The 22,487-nt window shown below is 41.6% G+C and overlaps 2 protein-coding genes across 2 annotated transcripts; one reads left to right on the top strand and one right to left on the bottom strand.

The window, feature by feature from the left end:
* The first annotated feature begins 2,408 nt into the window (after window positions 1-2,408).
* Window positions 2,409-2,987, top strand: LOC113312487 (acidic repeat-containing protein-like). Its single transcript, XM_026561236.1, has 2 exons — window positions 2,409-2,619; window positions 2,725-2,987. The coding sequence occupies exons 1-2, from the start codon at window positions 2,409-2,411 to the stop codon at window positions 2,985-2,987; spliced, it is 474 nt and encodes a 157-aa protein (XP_026417021.1).
* An 18,189-nt stretch (window positions 2,988-21,176) lies between these two features.
* Window positions 21,177-22,076, bottom strand: LOC113312485. The gene has a single exon (XM_026561235.1). It carries the CDS (start codon window positions 22,074-22,076, stop codon window positions 21,177-21,179), a length of 900 nt encoding a protein of 299 aa, XP_026417020.1.
* Window positions 22,077-22,487: the final 411 nt, after the last annotated feature.

Here is a 22,487-nt window from a genome sequence, read left to right as displayed (position 1 = left end):
ACCGGCTGAGGGATGGACGGCCGGCTGGGGATCGGTCCCACGGGTTTTCCTAATTTTATATTATATTTTCCATGGTTTTGTGAAAATACCATGAGATTAAGGAGTTTTCACGAGTTTAGGGAAATAATAATAAAATAATGAGGAACCATGAGGTGTGGGGCCGGCTGGGATCAAGGCATGGCCGATTGGCCAATAATCACGACCCCATAATATTTTCCCTAATTTTATATTATTTCCTTGGTGTGAAGGAAACACCATGAAATCGAGGAGTTTCCTCAAAACGAAGGATATTTGTTCAAATGAAAGGATTTTCATGAGATCAAGGAAAATAACAGAAAATATGACAAAAATATAAAACTGGCGTGGGATTTACCACGGCACAGCCGGCCAGTCGGTGGGCCCATGCTCTCAGCGCCTTGGTCAATATTTTAATTATTTATTATTTTCCTTCCTATTTTGTATAGGTTCATCGTTTCGTCGTATTTTGAAATACTCGTTCGTGCGGTGATTGTTAGTGTATCATCGTTGAGTACACTTGCACCTTTCGAGCTGTGGCTTACTCAGAGGTAGCTCAGATGCTCGTGCATTGAATATTTATTACTAACCCATGGAATTCTACTGGGAAGAACCATAGATTGAAGTAACGAAATATTGCGAAAATATTTAAATATTTTTGGAAATTCAGTAGATGAATCCAAGAATTTAAGAATAATTAACTGATGGCTCTATACTAGCAGAGCAAGCTGTCTAGGAGCATTAATTATTCTGACATGAGCTTGCTGGAGATTCATATCCTTTATATAGTCAGGGAAAACTTGTTGTTTGTATCCTGAAGAGGTTATCGCTCTATACTAGCAGAGCAAGCTGTCTAGGAGCCATCAATCTCGTGATTCTATATAGAAATAATTACTGAAGTGTTCAGTATTCATGAGATATGTCGTTGTCCAGCCGAGAGACTACATATCCGCATGTACTCTGAGAGAAAGTATTCTCAGTCAGAGGATTCGATGAAAGACCCGTGTCTCAATACTCACATCTGATTGCTGGATCAGGAGTTCGTATAATTATGGGTTTACGATTTTAACCTTTGTCGAAAATCCACCATCTACATTAAGTCCCCTGCTTAGTGAGGAAAGTCATGTTCCTCAGTAAGCATTGAATGGTGATTTTCCGGTCATAACAATATAAGTAATTGAACTTAGTCGTAAGTTAAGACGTTACCGGATTTTGATAGTACGAGCAAACCATGACTTGAATGAAGATCCCAGTGGCATGATAGAGCATCGTCTAATGAGCATAAATTGGTGTTGAACCGCTGATTTGGATGACGGGACCTTGGTCGTTTAGGATTCGCGGGCCGGTCCCAAATAAGGAAATCCTTATAAAATTAGGTTTTGGAAATAAATTTTTTGCCAGAGCATCACCGGCCGACGCCGTCGTCTGATCACCGACTGTCCAGACTTCGGCCGGCGCCGACCAGGTAAGCGACGATTTTTTTTTTTTTTAGATGTTATGAGTTTCATGAGTTGTTCATGCCTTGATCATAATAAAATTATATCCACGTGCATATATGAGTGTGAGTTTCGTTGAAAACCCTCGTTTTTGAAACGTATGTTCGTTTGATCGTTAGTTTTGAAAACTAATAATAATCCCTGATTTAAGAGGGATTTTTTTTTTTGTATATGAACTTAGGTCCAGTGATAGAACTTAGTTTATAAACTTTCATGTGAACCAAGGTTTTATCATAAAAGGAGTGAATTTTCACAAAACCGAAGTAAACCTTTGTTTTAAAGAATGACAATCGTACGAAGGAAAAGTTTTTTTTTTATGTGTGGACTTGTGTCCAGTGATAAAATTTTGTTTATGAGCTTTCATATAAATCAAAACTTTATCCTATAATGTGTGAGCTTTCATAAAATTGAAATAAACCTTCGTTTTAAATGATACGAAGGAAAAGAGATTTTTTTTTTATGTAAAATTGTGGGCTGTCCACGAAAAATATTTTTATAAACAAAACCGTGACATGCTCCACGAAAAAGATTTTTTTTTCTTTGCATGAGTTGTAACTCACAAAACGAAAACGTGAGTTATTGTTCCCGTTTTCGTAAATATGTATTTTCAAAAGCCAAGTTTGATTTCGAGTAATATTCAAAGTAAACAATTATTTATGAAGAAATAATGTTTTAGTTTTCATGATACTACAGTGGTGGCAGTGTTCATGATTTTATGAAAATCTGAGCTTCGTTCGTTTTTTGTAGGTTTCGAAGGAACGAACGATTTTGAGGTGTTAACTCTTGCATTACTATCACTACTGTTAGTGGAATCGTAAAAGGTAAGAGTTAAGAATTACCATTTTTGCAGATGGATTTACTTGCACGTTGATAATTTTATGCTCCTGGTTTCAGAAAATGTCAACTTCCAGCGGCAACGATTACGATTATTATTACTCCTCTTTTTCCTCCAGCTCTTTTGATGAGGATTCCAAAGCTTCTGTAGCCAAATCGAAATCTAAGACTACTCATGATGAGGGAGCAAAGTCTATCATACCCTTGAATGATCGCAGGGTCACTTATGCTGAACTTATGAAGAGGAAGGCTGAAGATGATGAAGCCGAGAATCGTCAGCGCAGAAGGGATTGAATCCGGCGCCGAGTACAAGCGGATGAGGAGAGACGTCAATTCCTTGATGGGGTACCTTCTGACTCTGATGCTGATGTTTCTGAAGAGGAGACTGCGTGGGTATTTACAGAGCACAAGATCAAGCCTGACCGATACGAAAGAGAGTTTCGGAGGACCATGAAGCAAATTGAAGCCGAAGCTGAAGCAGGAGAAGACTCAGAATCAGATGATGATCCTGAGGCTCGTCCAGACTTCATCCCTGACGCTAATTCCGAAGAAGAGGAAGATAGCGATGACAAATCTGATGACTCGGATAACGAGAAGGACGGTGATGACGAGTCTGACAATTCGGATGAGTCTGACGAGTAGATTTACTTCTATCTTCTTTAAACATTTGAATGTTCTTTATCCTTCGTAGTAGACATTTCTTTGATGATTTGGATGACTTTGCTTTAGATCTAGGGCTTTCTTCTGAACAATAAATATTTTATTAATGTTGATTCCTTCTGATCGAATGAAACGAACCAATGTACATGTGCCTGAATCCATCATACTATCTTTTGATGATTTCCTTCTTGTGAGAAGTACCAAAATATGGTCAAGAAATATGGGACGTGTAGGAAGTTGTGTGGCCATTCTCTGACTATACCGTTGTCAGTCCCCGGTGTGTTATTTTCCTCCGCGTCTTGGGTGCATAATGATGAACTTTGATGATGTTGCACTGCTTGTACACTGTATTTTATAATCTCACTTGGTTTCATGCTTAAGTGACTCTAACCTCATGTAATCTTCGTATTAGGTGTCAAATACCGAGGATATTGAATCCAATGAGGATAACTCGAACTGCCCTGGAGTTATTGATGAAGAAACAACCATTGCTGCACTTCAAGGCAATGGGAAGGTTGTCACTGAAGTTGTGGAAACCCAGATTGTTGCTGCTTCAGTGACAGAAGAAACTGAAACACCGGTAGAGAATACTGTTGCCCTGATTATAGAAGCTGCCTCAGTAATTGAGAACCGTATAGTGGTGCATGAATATCCAAGTGCAGGAGTTGATTTTGATCCTCCATTTGATGCTTCACTCCCGTATCATGAACTAGTTGGTGGATTCAGCGTTCCCATTGGATATGCAGGCTTGTATGAGAAAATATGGAAGAAGTTTGGTCACATGATCGTTGATAAGAACCCTGAAGGTGCTTATGCCTTAACAATGCAAGTAGGTATTATCTTTCGTGTCGTGAGTGATATATGCACTAGGGCCAGAAATACTGTGACTCCAGATATACTCTTTGATTGAGAGTTTAATTTGGAGAATTCAGAAAGACTTGGCTTCAATGTGAAGTGGCTTCGTAAGCAAATGAACGCTATCAAGGACTCATGTGAGAACAACATACCCTTTCCCAATGATGCTGTGATGGAGAAAGAAGACAAGATTGCCAGGCTGACTGAATAGTTGAACAAGAAGAAGGCGGCTTTGTAGGCCTTGAAGGATGCACAGGAGCGAAAATCCTTTTTTGCTGATTTTCTTTGATTTCCCTTTTCATGATCTCTTGAACTTCTGAGAGATGTGAGGTTTTTGTTTGGGTTTTGATATTAGATGGTTTTGGATTGATAGATGGTTAAGGATTTTCTTTTGGATTTGATAGAGATTTTCTTTTGAGAAATATGAACTGAATTTTGATAAATTGTTGAATTCAAATACTGATTGCAAGTATTGCAAACGTTTTGGAGGAATTGAAATACAATGAAAGAAAATCCTAAATACCAAATCCAGACGTCATGAATGCTTCAAACTCCCAGTACCTCAAATGTTTTATGATTTCAGACAAACGCCTTATGCCAATTCTCGTGAATTACTGGTAGGGTTCTTCCATCTGTGTTGATCAGTTTATAGTATCCTCCGGTTATGGACTTAGTAACCATAAATGGTCCTTCCCAATTGGATTTCCTTGTAGAATGAAGACCACGCTGAGCTGCTTTGAGAACCAGGTTTCCTTCATGAAATTTGTTAGGTTTGGTCGACAGCGCTTTGAATATCTTCTGTTGATTCGGAACTCCTCGTGTGACGAAATTCTGTGGATGTGGCACATATGGACATTCGTGCAGAAAGGAGTATCCTTCATAATGTCTGTTATGCTTAGCCACATCCTCCGCAATGAATCTCTTGATTGGATGATCAACCTGAAGAAGTTCTGAATCCAACTATTGGGTGTAATATTTCTGAGGCGAAATTATCCACTCATAGCATCTTGCCATTGTTAAATTGTTTGCGGAGTGAAGCCCTTGAACCGAATAAGCATATTTGAAAACTGGCGATATGGGCACATGAGAAGAAATAAAACTTTCCTGAGTGAGAAATCTCTTGACGAAAGCGTTTAGATGTTCCTAAGGCCTTTGTGTAAGTTCTGTCAAGGCTTTGACCTCCTCCAGATACTCGAATGGTGAGATATCTTCTTTTTCTTCCTCTGAGTTAGAGGTTTCTTCAGCGGAGTGATGTGTAATTGAAGGTGTCAGTGTCACCTTCCCATCATGAATCCATGTGCGTCCAAGAATCATGTCATATCCTGGATCTTCTCGGATTATGTAAAACTTGGTCTCAGTGCAGACCAAATGTTCTTTGACTTTGAGAATGACATAGCCGTACGCGTCTCTGGAAACTCCTTCGTGATCTCTGATTGCCATGGGGGCATGAGTAGCTTCTTGTCGAGTAATGCCAGTGGCTCTGAGAGTTTTCAGAGGGATGATGTTGACGGCAGTGCCGACATCAACAAATGCTCTCTTGAACTCGTTTCCTTTGATTGCACCGTGGTGAGCAGTCCCCAGTCATACATTTCTTTGTCCGTCGCTGGAGGCTCAGTAAATGTCTCTTGAATCAGTAGACGCTTTCCTGACACGATGTGGTTTAATGCAACAAACATGTCTTTCCTTTGATATTTTGATAAGTATATCAATTCGCAGATGTGCTCAATCAAGGATTGACTGCCTCTTTGACGGGAGGTTCAGAAAGAGTGAAGGTTCTGACGGGAAGGGGATCTCTGTGTACTCCTTCAACCCCCAAATTGAGTTCTCCCGATTCGACCTTTTCCTTAAATATACGCTTCAAAGTTTTGCAATCACTTGTGGGATGGCTGACAAATCTATGAAAGCGACAATAACGAGGATTTTCCATGGCCTCTTCAGTTGGTTCCTTCTTGACATATGGCAACTTGATTGCCCGTCTTGAATCTAGGCATCCATTAATTCGATAACTTCTTCAATGAAGAAGGGGAAATCAGGTTCTTCTGGATCTTCCATGTGTTGAGGAGGAGCTTGCACATTATCCTTCTTTTGCGCCTTTGAAGGGGTTGAGGAAGTATGCTTGCGTTGTGGTTCATCTTTCCGCCCTTCCGCAACAGCATTTGTGGAAGTTTGAAGGTTGTATTGTTTGTTGATCAAACGTCTTCGGCTGCCTCTGGTCTCTCGTGGTTCTTCAGCTTTTGCAGTCTTAGTCCTTTCTAGCAGAGCAGGTGCAGTAGTTGCCGACCTCTTGGATGCTTCATGGAGTTCTGAGAAGGTCTGGAACCTGAGATTCTCCAATAAGGCTCTGTAGACTGGAATCATTCCATTGATGCATAAGTCCACAAGTTGCTGCTCTGTGACGTTCGGATCATGGCAATCCAACGCTTGAACTCTGAACTTTTTCACATAATCGTTAGGATGTTCGTTGTTATTTTGAAACATCTTTCCGAGATCAGAGAGGGTGACTTCTATGAAACGAAGAAATACTTCCTATAAAAAGCATTAACCATTTCTCCCCAACTGTTGATAGTTCATGGTGCGATGTTGTTGTACCAGGTGTACACCCTGCATTTCAAGGACTTTGAAAATTTTTTGAGGCGAACAATATGGTTATGCTCATGTTCACCCAAAGCTTCTAGGAACCGAGAAACATGTTCCCGAGCATTGCCGGTTCCGTCGTACAAAGTAAAGGTTGGAGAGATATAATCTTTTGGAAGAGGAATCCTCTGTGTAGCAGCAGGGTATGGAGGCTGGTGACGATGGACATGTGGGGTCTTGTCCTTTCCACGGTTCTCCAGAAGGCGTTCCAAATCTTCCCGAGTAATGAAGTTCGATGATTCCTTTGCTGATGGATCGTCTGCAGCTCTGCGGACTTCATCATCATCCACTGTATGAGTCGGAATTACCTCAGTATCAACGTCTGAGGATTTTTCCTTCTCTTTTCATTTTTCTTGAGTTTTCTCTGACATCTTGTCAGTGAGAGTCTTCAGATAATTAAACAGCTTTTTCTGTGTACTAGGCATATCAGTTTGATTCTGTGCAAGGGTCTCTTGCACTTTGATGAAATCAACAATGGTAGCTGGTGGGTTTCCTCTGACTTCCTCAGGGTGTGTCGGCCGAACAGAGGATGACCTTCCGTGTTAGCATGAGGAGGAGTAATATCATCACCGCCGGTGTTAGAGGCCGGAATTGTTTCCGGGATATCCTCATTGTCGTTGTTGTTGGTGCTACCATCGTTCGTGTTAGGATCTGCGATCGTACGTGACCTAAGATCAACCATCTTGTGAAAACTTGAGATTGCAACCGAGAGATTAATCTCCCACTGTGGTCGCCAATCTGTGGATGGGGAAAAAAGATTTGCTGGTTTTTACGGAATTAAGGAGACGACCGTACGGAGGAGACCCCTTGAACCGAGCGAAATGTTCAACCTCACACAGATGCACTGCAAGAAGGGAGTTCTTTGAATTCGAGAGATCAATCTGTAATACTCCGACCTAAACCAAGAAAATGGTCATTCCAAAGTAAATTCGGTCACAAGAGAGGATGGGTCGATCTGTAGGAGGGAAGCTGAGAAATGTGTGGAATCAATGGTAATCAAAGATTGTAGGCATGTTATGTATTCTGAATAAGATAAGTTCTGAATGATTGAATCTCTGTTGAGAGTGATTACTCAGATGTTGAGTTGTTAATCTCGTGTTGTTTGTGAGACGTGAGATTCTTCGTTGTTCTCCAATCATGATTCAGAAACTTATTTATATTGCTGGAATTGTAGACACCATGATCCCATGAAGTGTGACAGTTGATGGAATTAAAGAGTGGGAGAATGGAAATCATGTTTGAAACCAGTTCCTCATCGTGCGGAGACTTGGTCGATTTTCCATCCACTACTTTTTTAACTCCTTCAACTGATTGAACGACTTGCTCACATTCACATCTTGTGTATGGACACACGTGCCATAGACCGCCAGACCAAAACCCTATTTGATATCCCCCATGTGAAACGATTGACGTCTCTTGGTTAATTAGTCAGTTGTTGACTTCATGACTTTATGGGACGATGAGTCCATGTATTTGCTGAGTTAAACATGATTTTGCAAAATGTCCTGAAGCTCATGAATTGAACGTGTCTGTTGAGACAGAGGTATAATTCTCACGTTGATAGTTGAGTTGAGAAAGTATTGCTCATTCGATGAATTGTTGAATATTGAGGGTTGAATCAATATTCCTTGGTTTGAGCAAATATTGCTCATCTGAGCAAGTTTTGCTCGTCTGATGAATTATTGGTAGCGTGACCAAAATAAAACATTAATTAGAATACTGGTAGGTAGTTGAACCGAGCACAATTAATAAGAATACTGATCATGAGATCGTCGTAAAGTTATTAGTGTTCGAATCTGGAATTATGATCCTTGGACTCAGAAATCCTAATTTGATCAATTGATGACCAATTGATGATTTATTTCAAAATCAACCATGGGACGAAGGAGGGACCGGCTACATGGGATCATGGACCGACCATGAAGCGCCCATATGCTCATGTGAGCAAATACCAAGGTCTCTTGAACAGCTGGTGACTTGTTGATGAAAGAATGATTAAATGATGGTTCAATCATTTCTCCTATAATGCTCGTCTGAGCCTTAGGTGATAAAACCTAATTAATTATGAAGAGGTGAGGGACCGATCAAGGGGTCATGAAATCAGCCCTGGGTGGTCACGGTATCGACTGACGATCATTCCATGAAAATCCAAAATTATTTGGAAGAGTTTTGGACCTAATACGTGCAATTGCGCAAATTAGGTCAAATCATGAAAATACGTGGGACCGGCTCATTGCGAGCCAAGAGCCAACCTGGTCGGTCAAGGTAACATGCTCACGTCGTCAAAGTCCGTGTCTCAATCCTGAGAATTTTGATATTTTCTGGCGTGCGTTGAGCATCCATTCGAGAAAATATGACAAAATTAGGGTTTTGCTGAAACTGAGGAAACTTCATGAGATGAAGGAAAATAATTATAAAATGAAGGAATATGGGTGGGACCGCTGGAGCCAAGGCATGGCCGGCCGCCAGTGACCACGGTCCCATGGTGCTTTTCCTAATTTTATAATATTTTTCATGATTTTATGAAAATATCATGAAATCAAGGAATTTTGTTGAAATTAAGGAGTTTCCTTAAAGTGAGAGTTTCCATGGGATCAAGGAAGCAAATAATAAAAATAATAAAATAAGGGCGTGTGTGGGCCGGCTAGGGCATGGCCGGCCGGTTGGGCCCGGTCCCACGAGTTTCCTTAATTTTATGTATATTTTATGTGTATTTTTCCATGATTTGAAGGAATTTTCATAATTTGAGAGAAATACCATGAAATCAAGGAATTTCATGGGATCAAGGAAACCTTAAAATAATAATAATAAATAAAGGGCGTGTGGGACCGGCTGAGGCATGGCCGGCCGGCTGGGGCCCGGTCCCACGGGTTTCCCTAATTTTATATTATATTTTCATGGTTTTGTGAAAATACCATGAGATTAAGGAGTTTTCATGAGTTAGGGAAATAATAATAAAATAATGAGGAACCATGAGGTGTGGGCCGGCTGGGATCAAGGCATGGCCGGTTGGCCAATAATCACGACCCCACAATATTTTCCCTAATTTTATATTATTTCCTTGGTGTGAAGGAAACACCACGAAATCGAGGAGTTTCCTCAAAACGAAGGATATTTGTTCAAATGAAAGGATTTTCATGAGATCAAGGAAAATAACAGAAAATATGACAAAAATATAAAACTGGCGTGGGATTGACCACGGCACGGCCGGCCAGTCGGTGGGCCCATGATCCCAGCGCCTTGGTCAATATTTTAATTATTTATTATTTTCCTTCCTATTTTGTATAGGTTCATCGTTTCGTCGTATTTTAAAATACTTGTTCGTGCGGTGATTGTTAGTGTATCATCGTTGAGTACACTTGCACCTTTCGAGCCGGGGCTTACTCAGAGGTAGCTAAGATTCCCGTGCGTTGAATATTTATTACTAACCCATAGAATTCTGCTGGGAAGAACCATAGATTAAAGTTACGAAATATTGCGAAAATATTTGAATATTTTCGGAAATTCAGTGGATGAATCCAAGAATTTAAGAATAATTAATTGATGGCTCTATACTAGTAGAGCAAGCTGTCTAGGAGCATTAATTATTCTGACATGAGCTTTCTGGAGCTTCATATCCTTTATATAGTCAGGGAAAACTTGTTGTTTGTATCCTGAAGACGTTATCGCTCTATACTAGCAGAGCAAGCTGTCTAGGAGCCGTCAATCTCGTGATTCTATATAGAAATAATTACTGAAGTGTTCAGTATTCATGAGATATTCCGTTGTCCATTCGAGAGACTACATATCTGCATGTAATCTGAGAGAAAGTATTCTCAGTTAGAGGATTCGATGAGAGACTCGTGTCTCAACACTCACATCTGATTGCTGGATCAGGAGTTCGTATAATTATGGGTTTACGATTTTAGCCTTTGTCAAAAATCCACCATCTACACCCCTAAATGTCCGAGGTGATATATAACTCGCCCCCAGTATGTAGTGGTGTCATGCTGCTCAATGCTCGCGCAAGGGTGCACTTCCCTGCTGCATTTTTCTCGCTCATGGAATGAGAAGTTGAGTTTTTCTGCTATCTTGAATTCACGTAGGGGGCGAATCCTACTATTCAAGATGCGCGCAGAGTTGAGATGTGTACATTTTCACATGCCTGAACAGGTGAAAATGTTCGCCACATTTGATGATGTCCCATATGGTGGGAGTACGTTTGGAAAAGGATAAAAATGCTCGGAATGTGCATTTTTCCTATTCGCAGGGTGTTGGAGAAGTTGTTGACAACAGGCTCGAAGTGCTCTGCCTTGCCTTTAGGGACTGATTGCGGATTCGAGCGTCCGTAGTAGCTTATAATTAAACACGAATAATTATGATAGAGTGTGGAATAACAAAACAATGTTGAATTAAATTTTTGAATTGAAATAACAAGATAAGTACATACTGCCCGACAACAACTGCCTCGTTAAAACCTTTGCGTGGAAAACCCAATGGGATAAAACCATCATAAAGGAAAAAGATTGCAGCACAGCAGGATATGACACTACTCCTATGCGAATTTAGCTAATGATAAAACTTCTTCAAGCGGAACGAATTCCATGGATTCCATGATTTTGAATCTTGAGTACCATCAAGTTTCCTTAGGTAGTAGAAGCCACGAGATGCTGGCCTATCCACTATGTATGGACCTTCCCAGTTTGCTCCGAGCTTTCCACAGTTTGGTTCCATTGTGGCTGCTCGGGTTTTCTTCAGGACATATTCACCAAGTTTGAATGACCGTTCTCTGAATTTAAAATCATATCTCAGCTTGATTGCCTGCTGGTATCAGACCAACTGCTGTAAGGATGTTTCTATTTGTTCTTCTAGCAACTCTTAATCCAAAGCTAGTATGTTGTCGTTTTTCCCCGATTTGACAGCACGAGTTTTGGTAGTCTTGAGATGTACCTCGGTGGGTATGACTGCCTCTGTCCCATAAGCCAGTGTGAATGGGGAAAATCGAGTGGATATTTTTGGGGTCGTTCGATAGGATCATAAGACTCCAGGGAACTCTTCTGTTCATTTCCCCTTCGCTTTCTCTAGCCTTTTCTTGATATTGTCCATAATAACGCGATTGGTTGCTTCCGCCTGCCCGTTGTTCTGAGCATAATAAGGAGATGAGAAATTGTGGCGAATATTCAGGTTCTTGCAGAATTCTTTGATCATCCCAGAATCGAACTGCTTCCCATTGTCTGATACTAACTCGCTTGGGATTCCAAATCTGCAGACGATATTCTTCCATATGAACCTTTTCACATCATGTCCGGTAACATGTACCAATGCCACTTCTTCGACCCATTTGGTGAAATAATCAGTAGCCCCTAGTACGAATTTAACGCCTCCAGGAGCTTTGGGAAGTGGTCCGACGATGTCTAGTCCCCACATAGAGAATGGTCAGGGACTAAAAACTGGATGCAATTCGTTGGCGGGCCTTTTAGGAATTGGAGAGTGCTCTTGGCATGGCACGCATTTCTGCACGTATTCTTTAGCATCTTTCTGCATGTATGGCCAGAAATATCCCTGGGCAAGTATCCTGTGCGCGAGACTGCTCCCTCCAGAATGGTTGCCACATATTCCTTCATGAGCCTCCGCCAATATCTGTTGCCCTTCTTCGGCTGATATGCACCGCAAAAATGGCTCCAAAGCTACAGGTTTGCGGTACAGCTGTCCCTCGATCATTGAATATCTCCAAGCATTCTTCTTCACTTTTGAAGCGAGATGCTCATCTTCTGGGAGTTCACTTGTTGTCAAATACCGAACATAAGGTTGACGTCAGTCTGAAGTATTTTCAGCAGGACTGCTTGAATCATCTATCACTGGACTGTAAAAATCCATATTGCTGTCAATATCTTCCTGTGTCGATGTAGTTGCTCTCTCGCCCCCACTAGCGTGTTCGAGAGCCAGAACAAGGTGGCCGTCGGATATGCTAGGTAACTCCTAGAAATCCACTACAACAAAACGGGTGGTATCAGTTTCGACTGCGGAAGAAAGATACGCTAAAGCGTCCGCGTGCCTGTTTTCCAACCGTGGTCGTTGCCCAACAGAGAATTGGTCGAATTCATTTTTCATCTCTCTCATATGATCCAAATATAAGGCCATCCTCTCTTCCTTGGCTCTGTAGGTCCCCAGAAATTGGTTAACTACTAACATGGAATCAGTTACCAGCTTCACGTTCCTCGCATCTAACTGTTTGACAACCTTTAAACCGATAATTGTTGCTTCAAATTCAGCTTCATTGTTTGATGCTTGAAAGCCCAATCTGGTCGCTTTCTCGATCCTCGAACCTTCAAGAGTAAGGATGACACATCCAACTCTAGCTCCACCAACATTTGATGACCTATCAGTAAATACGCTCCACAACGGCTCAGGTGTATCAACCTACATCGCGGACTATCCCCCAGCCTGACTAGTGGTTGACTCTGTGGGTTTGTTCAACAACTCCTCTTCCTCTTCGGTAACTGTTTCGATGTCATCCACAGGAAAATATGCTAGCAGTGCATCCAGGGCGTTCCCTTCTCTACAGTTCTGGTTTCGTACTTGATTTTATACGCCCCCAAAAAATTTGACCATATGGATAGTCGGCTGGAATCATCAGCACGTTCCAGGATTCTCTTCAGCGGGTATTCCGAGTAGACAACGATCTGCCTCCCTTGGAAATAAGTTTTGAGGCGACGAGATGCATGGAACAGTGCAAGTGTTATCTTTTCAATCTTTTTGTACCGTGTTCGCTGACGAAGTAAACATGCTTTTCATGTGGATCTGTAACAAATAGCACTGCACTTACAACGTTCTCCGTTGCAGCCAGATAAACTCTGACAGTTTGTCCAGTTTTTGGACTCACCAATACTGGAGGATTTGATAATATTGTTTGATCTCATCGAAGGATCTTTCTCACTCATCCGTCCAACCAAAATTCACTGCTTTCTTCAAAATGTCAAAGAATGGTTTGAATCGATCCGACGAGCATGAAATGAAACGATTTAAAGCTGCTAATCACCCTGCCAGCTTCTGGACCTCCTTCTTCGTCTTTGGGGATGGCATCTCTCCGATGGCTCTGATTTGCTCCGGATTCTCCTTGATTCCTCTGTGCGTCATCAAGTATCCAAGGAACTTTCCAGAGGATAGCCCGAATGAACATTTTGTTGGATTGAGCTTCATATGATATCGCCTCAAGATATCGAACATTTTCTGTAGATCGAGAAAATGCGTCTCTTTTTGCAAAGATTTTACTACCATATCGTCGATATATACTTCCATCGAATTTCCAATCAAATCTTTGAACATATGGTCTACCAAATGCTGGTAGGTCCCCCCTGCGTTCTTTAGCCCGAACGACATTACACTATAGCAGTAAACTCCTTTGTCGGCCACAAAGGCAGTATGATCTTGATCTCCCTCGAACAAAGGTATTTGGTTATACCCCGAAAAACCGTACATGAATGATAGTCTCCCGTACCCTGAGGTTGCATCCACCAAATCTCTGATTCGTGGAAGTGGGTACGGATCACTCGGACATGCTTTATTCAAATCAGTAAAATCGATACATACACGAATTTGACCATTCTTCTTTGGAACGGGGACGACATTGGACAGGTAGCGAGGATACTGTGCCGATCGAATAAAGCCTGCTTCTAACAGATTTTCGACTTCTGCAGTAACTCCATCTTTTTTACTTTGCGCCATATTCCTGATTTTCTGACGAACTGGATGGAACTTCTCATCGATATTTGGCATGTGGCAGGCTACATTCGGATCTATCCCAGGCATCTCAGTAAAACTCCATGCGAAAACGTCGGCGTTTGCCCTTAGCAATGTAATCAAACAATCACGTTCGTGTGCAGGAAGATCTTCCCCTACGAACGTTGTTTTGTGCCTCTCATCTCCAATCTGGACATCAATCAGTTTCTCAACTGTTGGTGTTCAGCTGCGTCCTCTCCCATATATGATTCTGGAGGGAGAGGATTCTGTAATTGCTATTTCTGCTCGACTCGCATGATTTGGTTCCTGCTAACTTCTGACTTCTTGTACTCATCCATGGCACTCTCATGACACTTATGGGCGGCCATCTGGTCGCTTCTAACTTTCACGACTCCTTCGGGGGTAATAAACTTCAGACATTGATGATATGAGGATGTGACTACACCGATCTCATGCAGCCAGTATCGTCCTACAATCGCATTGTAGGGAGCTCGACAATCAACCAACAAGAAATTTCCTAAAACGGACTTGTCATCCACTGTTATAGGTATCTTCACTTTTCCAATCGCCTTTGTAACTTCTCCACTGAAACCAATAATTGGATTTTCATCCTCTTCGATCAAGTCGTGTGGGAGATTCATTGAGGAATAGGCTCCTGAAAAAAGCACGCTCACTGATCTTCCTGTATCCACTAGAATCCGGTGTACACGAAACATGCCTATCCAAGAATTTATAACAATAGCATCATTGTGGGGAGCATATACACCTATCATGTCTGCTTCAGAGAACTCGATCTTTGTGCATCCAAGCTCCCGAATTTCTGCTCCATTTCCACTGACAAAATCGATATGATTTGTCAAGTATCATTCTTTTAACTGCCTGAGATTTCTCCTGGTCTCGTCTTCCGATGCCCACCTGGTCATTGAATGGATCCTGACGTGACTGACGTTAATCACATTTTTATTAATTGTGTTGTGTCAAACTGTCCAGGACCTTTCCCAAAATCCTTTTTCACGTACTCTTGTAGCTTTCCAACGTCTATCATTCGATGTACCTCGATCTGTAAAGAGCGGCAATTCTCAGTCTTGTGACCATGGTCTTTATGAAAGTTGCAGTATTTGCTCTTATCACGTTTATCACGTGTCTCCACTGGCAAAGGTTGAGGGGGGCTCAAGTCCTTGCTTATTTTCTCATACAACTCTATAAGGCGTATGTTCAATGGTGTCAGCTTCATATCATGATATTTCTGATATCCAGTTTCCATTCGTTCTCCTTGGTTTTTCTCTCGAACTTCACCTCGATCGTTATGCTGCCCACTCGAACGGTTCTTTGGCTTGTCTTTCTTTCCATCATTTGGATGATTGGATGATATGTTGACATCTCTCGTCTCTCTATATTTGGAATCATCCTCTACTCGAGCGTATTCTTCTGCTCGATCATACAGTTCTTCTAAAGTCTTTGGTGGTCTCTTGACCAAGGAACCGTACACACCTCTTTGATCATGCTGGTATGCATGTTTGTAGGATGCAATGACGACTTGATCGTTAGCTCCATCCACATCGGCCAACTCTTGCTTGAAGCGTCGAGTAAACTGTCTCCTTCCGAATTCCCAAAAGGAATAATGCATGGTATCCATTCCGATCACGTTTGTTGTATTTTTAGTTAGAGCAGAATTCGTCAATCAACTTATGGTAAGTCCAGATCGACTGTGCTGAGAGCTGATTGAACCACGTTATTGCTCCTCCAGCCAGTGACTGTGGAAACATCTTGCACATCAACTCATCGCTGAACTGCCACATAGTTATAGCAGTTTCATAGTGTAAAACATGCTGATCTGGATCATCTGTTATCTCGTCGAATTCTGGCAGCTTGGGAATCTAAAAATTCGTTGGCGGCCGGAATTCTCTGATATTCAGTTTGAAAGGAGCCCCAGTGGCTCGATGCAACCTGTCCATCTTTTCCTCTCTGGAACGCTTTTTCGACATTACTTTATCGATCATCTTGCAAAGGCGAGCTTCTGTTATTGCGTCCAAATTGCCATCTGAGGAACTGTCTTCCTGTTCATAATCTCGGTCCTCTGGAATATGAGTTTTAGATCTCATTCCTTTCCTTTGGGGTTCAGTTGGATCTCTTCCAGCTCTGCCTTGCTCCAAACGAGCATAGTAATCGGGCGAAAATTCTCTCTCATCGTCCCGATCTCGAACTTCATATTCATCATTCCTGAGACGTTTTGAATGAGTGGTAGTTCTGACCGCACTCTGCTGAGTCGCAGCTGGCCGGGTCCCTACCCGTCGGGGTCGTACACGCCTTCGTTTAGGTAGATCTCCAGTGACCAACAGATTTTTCTCTGGTCGATCAAGACCGATCACTTCTCTGTTTTGATCTGCAGCTTGTAGGCTAATACGATTTCCAAAGCGCTGCCACACAGATCGACCCCTCTGGTTGTTCAGATTTCCAGACCTAGGTCGAGACTGGTTCTCACGTTCTAATCTCAGGAGAGCGTTCTATTTCTCCACCTCGTTCAACCGATTGCGCAACAGTTCTTCCTCTGTACTAGGAGTCGCGGTTCGTCCATCTCGCTGGTCCTGTCGATCGTCATTCCTCCTTGATGGGACGCCGAATACACGACCTCTGTCTCCTCGAACTTGTGGGATTTCCCCATCAACATCCATTCCTTCATCTTCGATCACTGTTTGTTTTTCTCTTCTCCGATTTAGATATGGAGTTCTGTCACGGAAACGATCTCAATCTCATCCACGATCTAGGGCTCTTGACCCTGCCTCTTTCTGGTGGGTACTGCGGGTGCAGACTGAACCTCAATCTCATTCCTTTCAGCTTCCCTGTTGTGTCGAGGATTACTAACATAATCGACCCTTCGTGCAGTTTATTTGATTACTGCCATAACTCGATTTGGCAAAACACGATTATTTTTTCTCGAAACCCTTGTCAGCGCCAATGTTTGTATGGTAAAATATTCTTCTACCTCAAACAAGAATTTGATGTGATTTGTTGAAGATTGATCTGCTGCCTTTTTCTCCAATTGAACAGGGTACCCGCAAAAAACACGCTGATGCTTAAGTTATCTTAGGTTTTTCACAGATTATTTTAGTGGGGAAGATTACATACCCTTTGGGGTCCTGAACCCCTGTATTTATATGTTGTTCATTAGGGCCGTACTCTAATTTAGAGATAAATTGTATTAAATCCCCTGCATGCCTCCTTGCATTGATATTCCCTGCATGCCTCCCTGCATTGATATGACTGCATGGTTGCATGACTGCATGGCTGTGGCATTGATATCCCCTGCATGCCTCCTGGAATATTCCAGAAACTTCCACTTGGGTTAAGGAGTTAGCTAAGCAAGAGGGTGCAAAGGGTTGGCCCAAACAAGTAGGTGTTCAAATGTCAAGCCCAAGAAGAAAGGCATGCTCAAGCCCACAGTGGGTGTATTAATCCGCAAGGTTAATAGCATTGGGCTGAAAAATCCATGAGCCAACAGGTCAACTCGGCCCAACTCAGTGGTTCAACTCTGTGGGCGTAAAAATACGCCAGTGTTCATACATGGGGTGGGAGTATCCAGTCGCTCGAAGCTTGATGTACCGCGAAGCATAGGATCACTTATGAAGCTGCCGGACGAAACTTGGTATGGCCGCCGGACATAGCCACCTGACTCGGCCGCCGGCTTTGGCTTCCGGCGCAGGAATATGCCAACGGAATAATCTTTATAGATGACGTGGCACTCACTGGTGATATGGCAGTCGCTGGTGCTGACAGAGCAAAATGACGTGACACATTGCTGACATGGCACCTTGCTGACGTGGCACTTTGCTGATGTGGCACTACACTGGCCTATCATTTTGCTGATATGGCACGTGCTGACGTGGCACGTGCTGATGTGACGCCACACTGGCCTATCATTTTGCTAACGTGGCGCCATGCTGGTCTGACGTTTTGCTGACGTGGCAGTTTGCTGGCGTGGCGCTATACTGGTTTATCGTTTTGATGACATGTCATGTTGCTGACGTGTCACCTGCCACGTCACAATGGTTGCTGACATGGCACCCAACACGACATCATAGTTGCTGACGAGTCACCCAACACGTCACCATGGTTGCTGACGTGGCATTTACCATGTCACCATGTTGCTGACGTGGCACCCAAGTACGCAATCACCAACAATGACGTAGCAGTGGACCTGCTGACGTGTCGCCCACCAATTGGGCTACTTTGCTGACGTGTAGAAGTGACGAGGCAGTGGTGACGTGGCTCCTTCTTGCCTTGTCTTGGGTATTTGCATATGGCTTATATGTATAGTGTTTGTGCGCTAACCCGTATGGGGTAGATTGAACTGCTAGATTGGCCAAAAAATGTTGTAAATTAAGAAAAAAGTGTGGGAAAAAAGTTAACACTACTTCTGGATACTTCTCTCTCCTAGCATTTGCTCGCAGTTCAACTAGCAGCGAGATTAAAACGCTGAATAATTCAGCGCTCAAAAAGTGGTCCAAACGCTGAACCGTTCAGCGTTATGCGAATATTCCAGGGTATAAACGCTGAACAATTCAGCGCTCGCCAGGACACTGTTTCATTCAGCGTTAGCTGTCGACGCTGCACCATTCAGCGCTTGACTCTTTTTTCCCTCCAACGGCTTTTTTTCCTAGAATTTCATTTTCTATATGTTTGCCAATTTTCAAATCCAATGGTTGTTTGTTTCAAATTTTAGAATTTACCAAAGTAAAGGGAAATTTTTAATTGCATTGCAAAACAAGGTTACAATGTTTTTTGAAGAAATTTAAAAAATACATTAAAATTAAAATAACTTAAAACGTAAAAAAAGTACATTGAAATTGAAATCATACTTCTAAATAACATAAATTATTAGTAATATATCACTTTAATTTAGGGGATAAGTGGAAATCCATGACGGGCCAAAATCTCGTTCTTCCATATTTTGTAGACGGGTTTCTCCCACTCCTGTAATTCATCCAAGGGTTGTCGTAGAATCTTCATGTCCGATTCTCTTTGTTGCGTTTGTGCCAAGATTGAATAGTTTTCCATGTTCTTCTTCAAATACTCTTCCTCTGTTTCATACTTGGCCACTCTTTGTGCTTGTGCGTTTTCAAGAAGTTCGATGAGTTTATCCATTTTTTCATCTGATTGATGCGATGCTTTAGCCTCACGAGCCCTTTTGTTTGCTTGATTTCTCCTTCCACTTCTAACATCATCTGTTTGTTCGAAATAGCGTATTCTCTTTGATATGTCCGAGGTTTCAGAATTATGAGTAGATGAAGTGCTACCAAACCTTGCCATATTTTCCAAATCTTCATCCATATTATCATCTTCATTTTCTTGAGTAGCTTGAGTCTGTTGAGTAGGTTGAGTGGAAGTACCGACTCCATCATCATTATTCACCGCTGGGTTGTAATCGAGTTGATAAGTCTTCAGGATATGGAAAACCGATTCGTGCTTCCAAAGTTTTCCTGTCTCTGCTTCATAATTCTCTTTTCCACAAAGATACTGGGAAAAAAATGAAAGGAAAAATTTAGAGAAAGAAAGAAAGAGATCAAAATGGAAGAAAGAAAACATTAATTTTTTTTTGAGATACGTACATAATCCGCCTCTGTCATCCCCGTAGGTCTACTTCGAAAGTAAGGCCTAACATGTGAAATATATCTTTTCACTTCGGCTCTCAATGTGTTGCACAATTTTTTTGCAATGCCTTTTTATCTCTTTCGACACTATCGGGACCTTTTCTTTTTTTGTACTCTTCAATAATCTTCCTCCAAAAAACTGCACCTTTTTTATCTTTTACACAAATCGGATCGTCGCTTGCTATAACCCAACCATAAATTAGTGCCTCTTCTTATCTTGTAGTAAAGTGTGCCATAATTTTGTATGAACAAAATTATGTGAAGAAGAAGAAGAAAAAAATCAATGAAGAAGATAATCAATTGATTTTGGTGTGAGGTATGAAGGAGAAGTAGTCCTCTATTTATAGGGAAGCCTGAAAATATAGCTGTTGAGGTTTCAAACGACTACTAAATATGAGTCGTTGAAAATGCAACGGTCATCTTGATCTGATGGATAAGATTGCTTAGCGCGGTTTGGTTCAGCGTCAGAGCGCCGAATGGTACAACGCTGCGTTTCCTGCCGTTGAGATGCAACGGTCACTTTTGGTATTGCGGTTGTTATGCAAAGCGCTGTTTGGTTCAGCGCTTCGGCAAACGGCTACATTTTCAGCCCAAACTCAGATCACTTCATATCTCTATATAAACTCAACACATGAACTCAAAATCCCCACCCCAAACTTGTGAAGTTTCACTATATTTTCTTTTCACCTAAATTCTCAATTCAAAAATCAAGCATGGTTGCATTATCATTTGCCGAAGACAATGACTTGGTTATAAGTTATTGCAAAGATAACAACACTCAATTAACAACCAACTCTTTTTGGGAACAAGTTGTTGAAGAATTTGTGAGAATCAATGGTAATGCTAATGAAAGATGCAAAAAACAACTACAATATCGGTTAGCAAACATCAAGCGTTATTGCAAGCTTTTTGTCATTTCATTAAGGGCATCAAATGGTAAACGTGAGGATGCTATGACTTTATATGAAATGAAGCGTGGAATGTCTTTCATTCATAACACCTCTTTGGAGATACTTGGTTATGAAACATATGCATGAAGAAGTATTATGAAGACGTATGGAATATCACCAAAGAAGTATTATGAAGAAGTATGCATATGAAGTTCTAATTAAATATGTAATGTAAACGTACTTAAGGATTATGAAGAAGTATTATGAAGTTCTAGTTAAATATGAAGTTCTAGTTAAATTGTAAACGTACTTAAGTGATAAAAAGAGTATTATGGAGTTTACAAGAACTAATTAAAATGCCTAATAATTAAAATGTCTCTCCATTCTTATAAAATGTCTACTTAAAATGTTTACCACTATGAAATTTACTCTCCATTCTCATAAAATGCACCATCTCCTTGAGGGTCATATTGGTCTTCATCGATGTTCACGTTTGTTGTACCCTCATGAACTTCCGGCAAGGAATCCTCCATATGCATGTTTGGCAAATCACCATCTCTCAAACCTTCTCCGTGTCGGTTCCAAATGTGGGTAGTGAATTCCAAGCGAAGTTGTCCCCAAATCACAGGGTTGTACAATATATGAGGAGCTAGCCTTACGTTTCCTTGAATTGGCGGTTGAGGTTCATCTCCCGTGATCCTCCCCCAATCCGCATTGTGACATTCCATCTCAACACACATGTTGTGCATTATCAAGCACCCCTTCATAATTGTCTTCATGTCCGATTTTTTATAATAAAGACAAGGTTTCAATATAATGCCAAACTTACCTTTTAGATCTCCAAATGCACGTTTTATATCCTTCCTTTTAGCTTCTTGGTATTGACTGAAAAGAGCTTCTCTATTGTTTGAGGCGGGTTTGTATGCTTGCACGATGCAACCATACATAGGATATGCACCATCTCCTAGGTAGTACCCCTGGTCGTAATTCCTTCCATTGATTTGATAATGACAAGGAGGTGCTACACCAAGAAGTTGTCTATCGAACAAACCCGAAGCATGCAAGACATTAAGATCATTGTTCTGCCCACCCAACCCAAAATAGGAATGCCAGATCCATCTATCATATGTAGCTACCACCTGCAAAACAACCGAGGGATATGACTTATAGCCGCTGTGGGATCCTGCTTGATCCATTGGACATGCTCTCCATGCCCAGTGAAAACAATCGACACTACCAATCATACCAGGAAATCCCCGAGCTTCATTTTCTGCTAAAATCCTTTTTTTTATCTTGAGCGGTAGGTTGACGCATGTATCGACCATTATAAATCCAAATAATTGCATCCATAAACTTCATAACATGATAGTAGATAGTGGTCGCTCCCATTTGTGTGTAATCATCTAAGGAATCCGGTGAAATTCCTTTGGAAAAATGTTTCATGACGACAACCATTTTCATATATGGAGAATGACCAGGAATACCGCAAGCATCCGTTTTTTGGCGAAAATCATGGTCAAAATCACAAACTTGCTCTAAAATTCTCAGAAAAAGTGGACGAGGCGAAGAAAACCGACCTTTGAACTTCTTTGGCCCATATACAATTGAAGTTGAAGTATTGATGCATCATACGAGCATCCGCATCTACACGTTTTCTGTGCACCGTTTGACGGGTCTTGACTTCATTCAGGACGGGGTTGACGTATTCCCTGCCTCCTCTGCGTCTCCAAAAGTGT

The sequence above is a fragment of the Papaver somniferum genome, chromosome 9 (assembly GCF_003573695.1).
Source record: "Papaver somniferum cultivar HN1 chromosome 9, ASM357369v1, whole genome shotgun sequence".
In the NCBI taxonomy this organism is placed as follows: Eukaryota; Viridiplantae; Streptophyta; class Magnoliopsida; order Ranunculales; family Papaveraceae; genus Papaver; species Papaver somniferum.
This window is presented reverse-complemented; position numbering and strand designations above follow the sequence as displayed.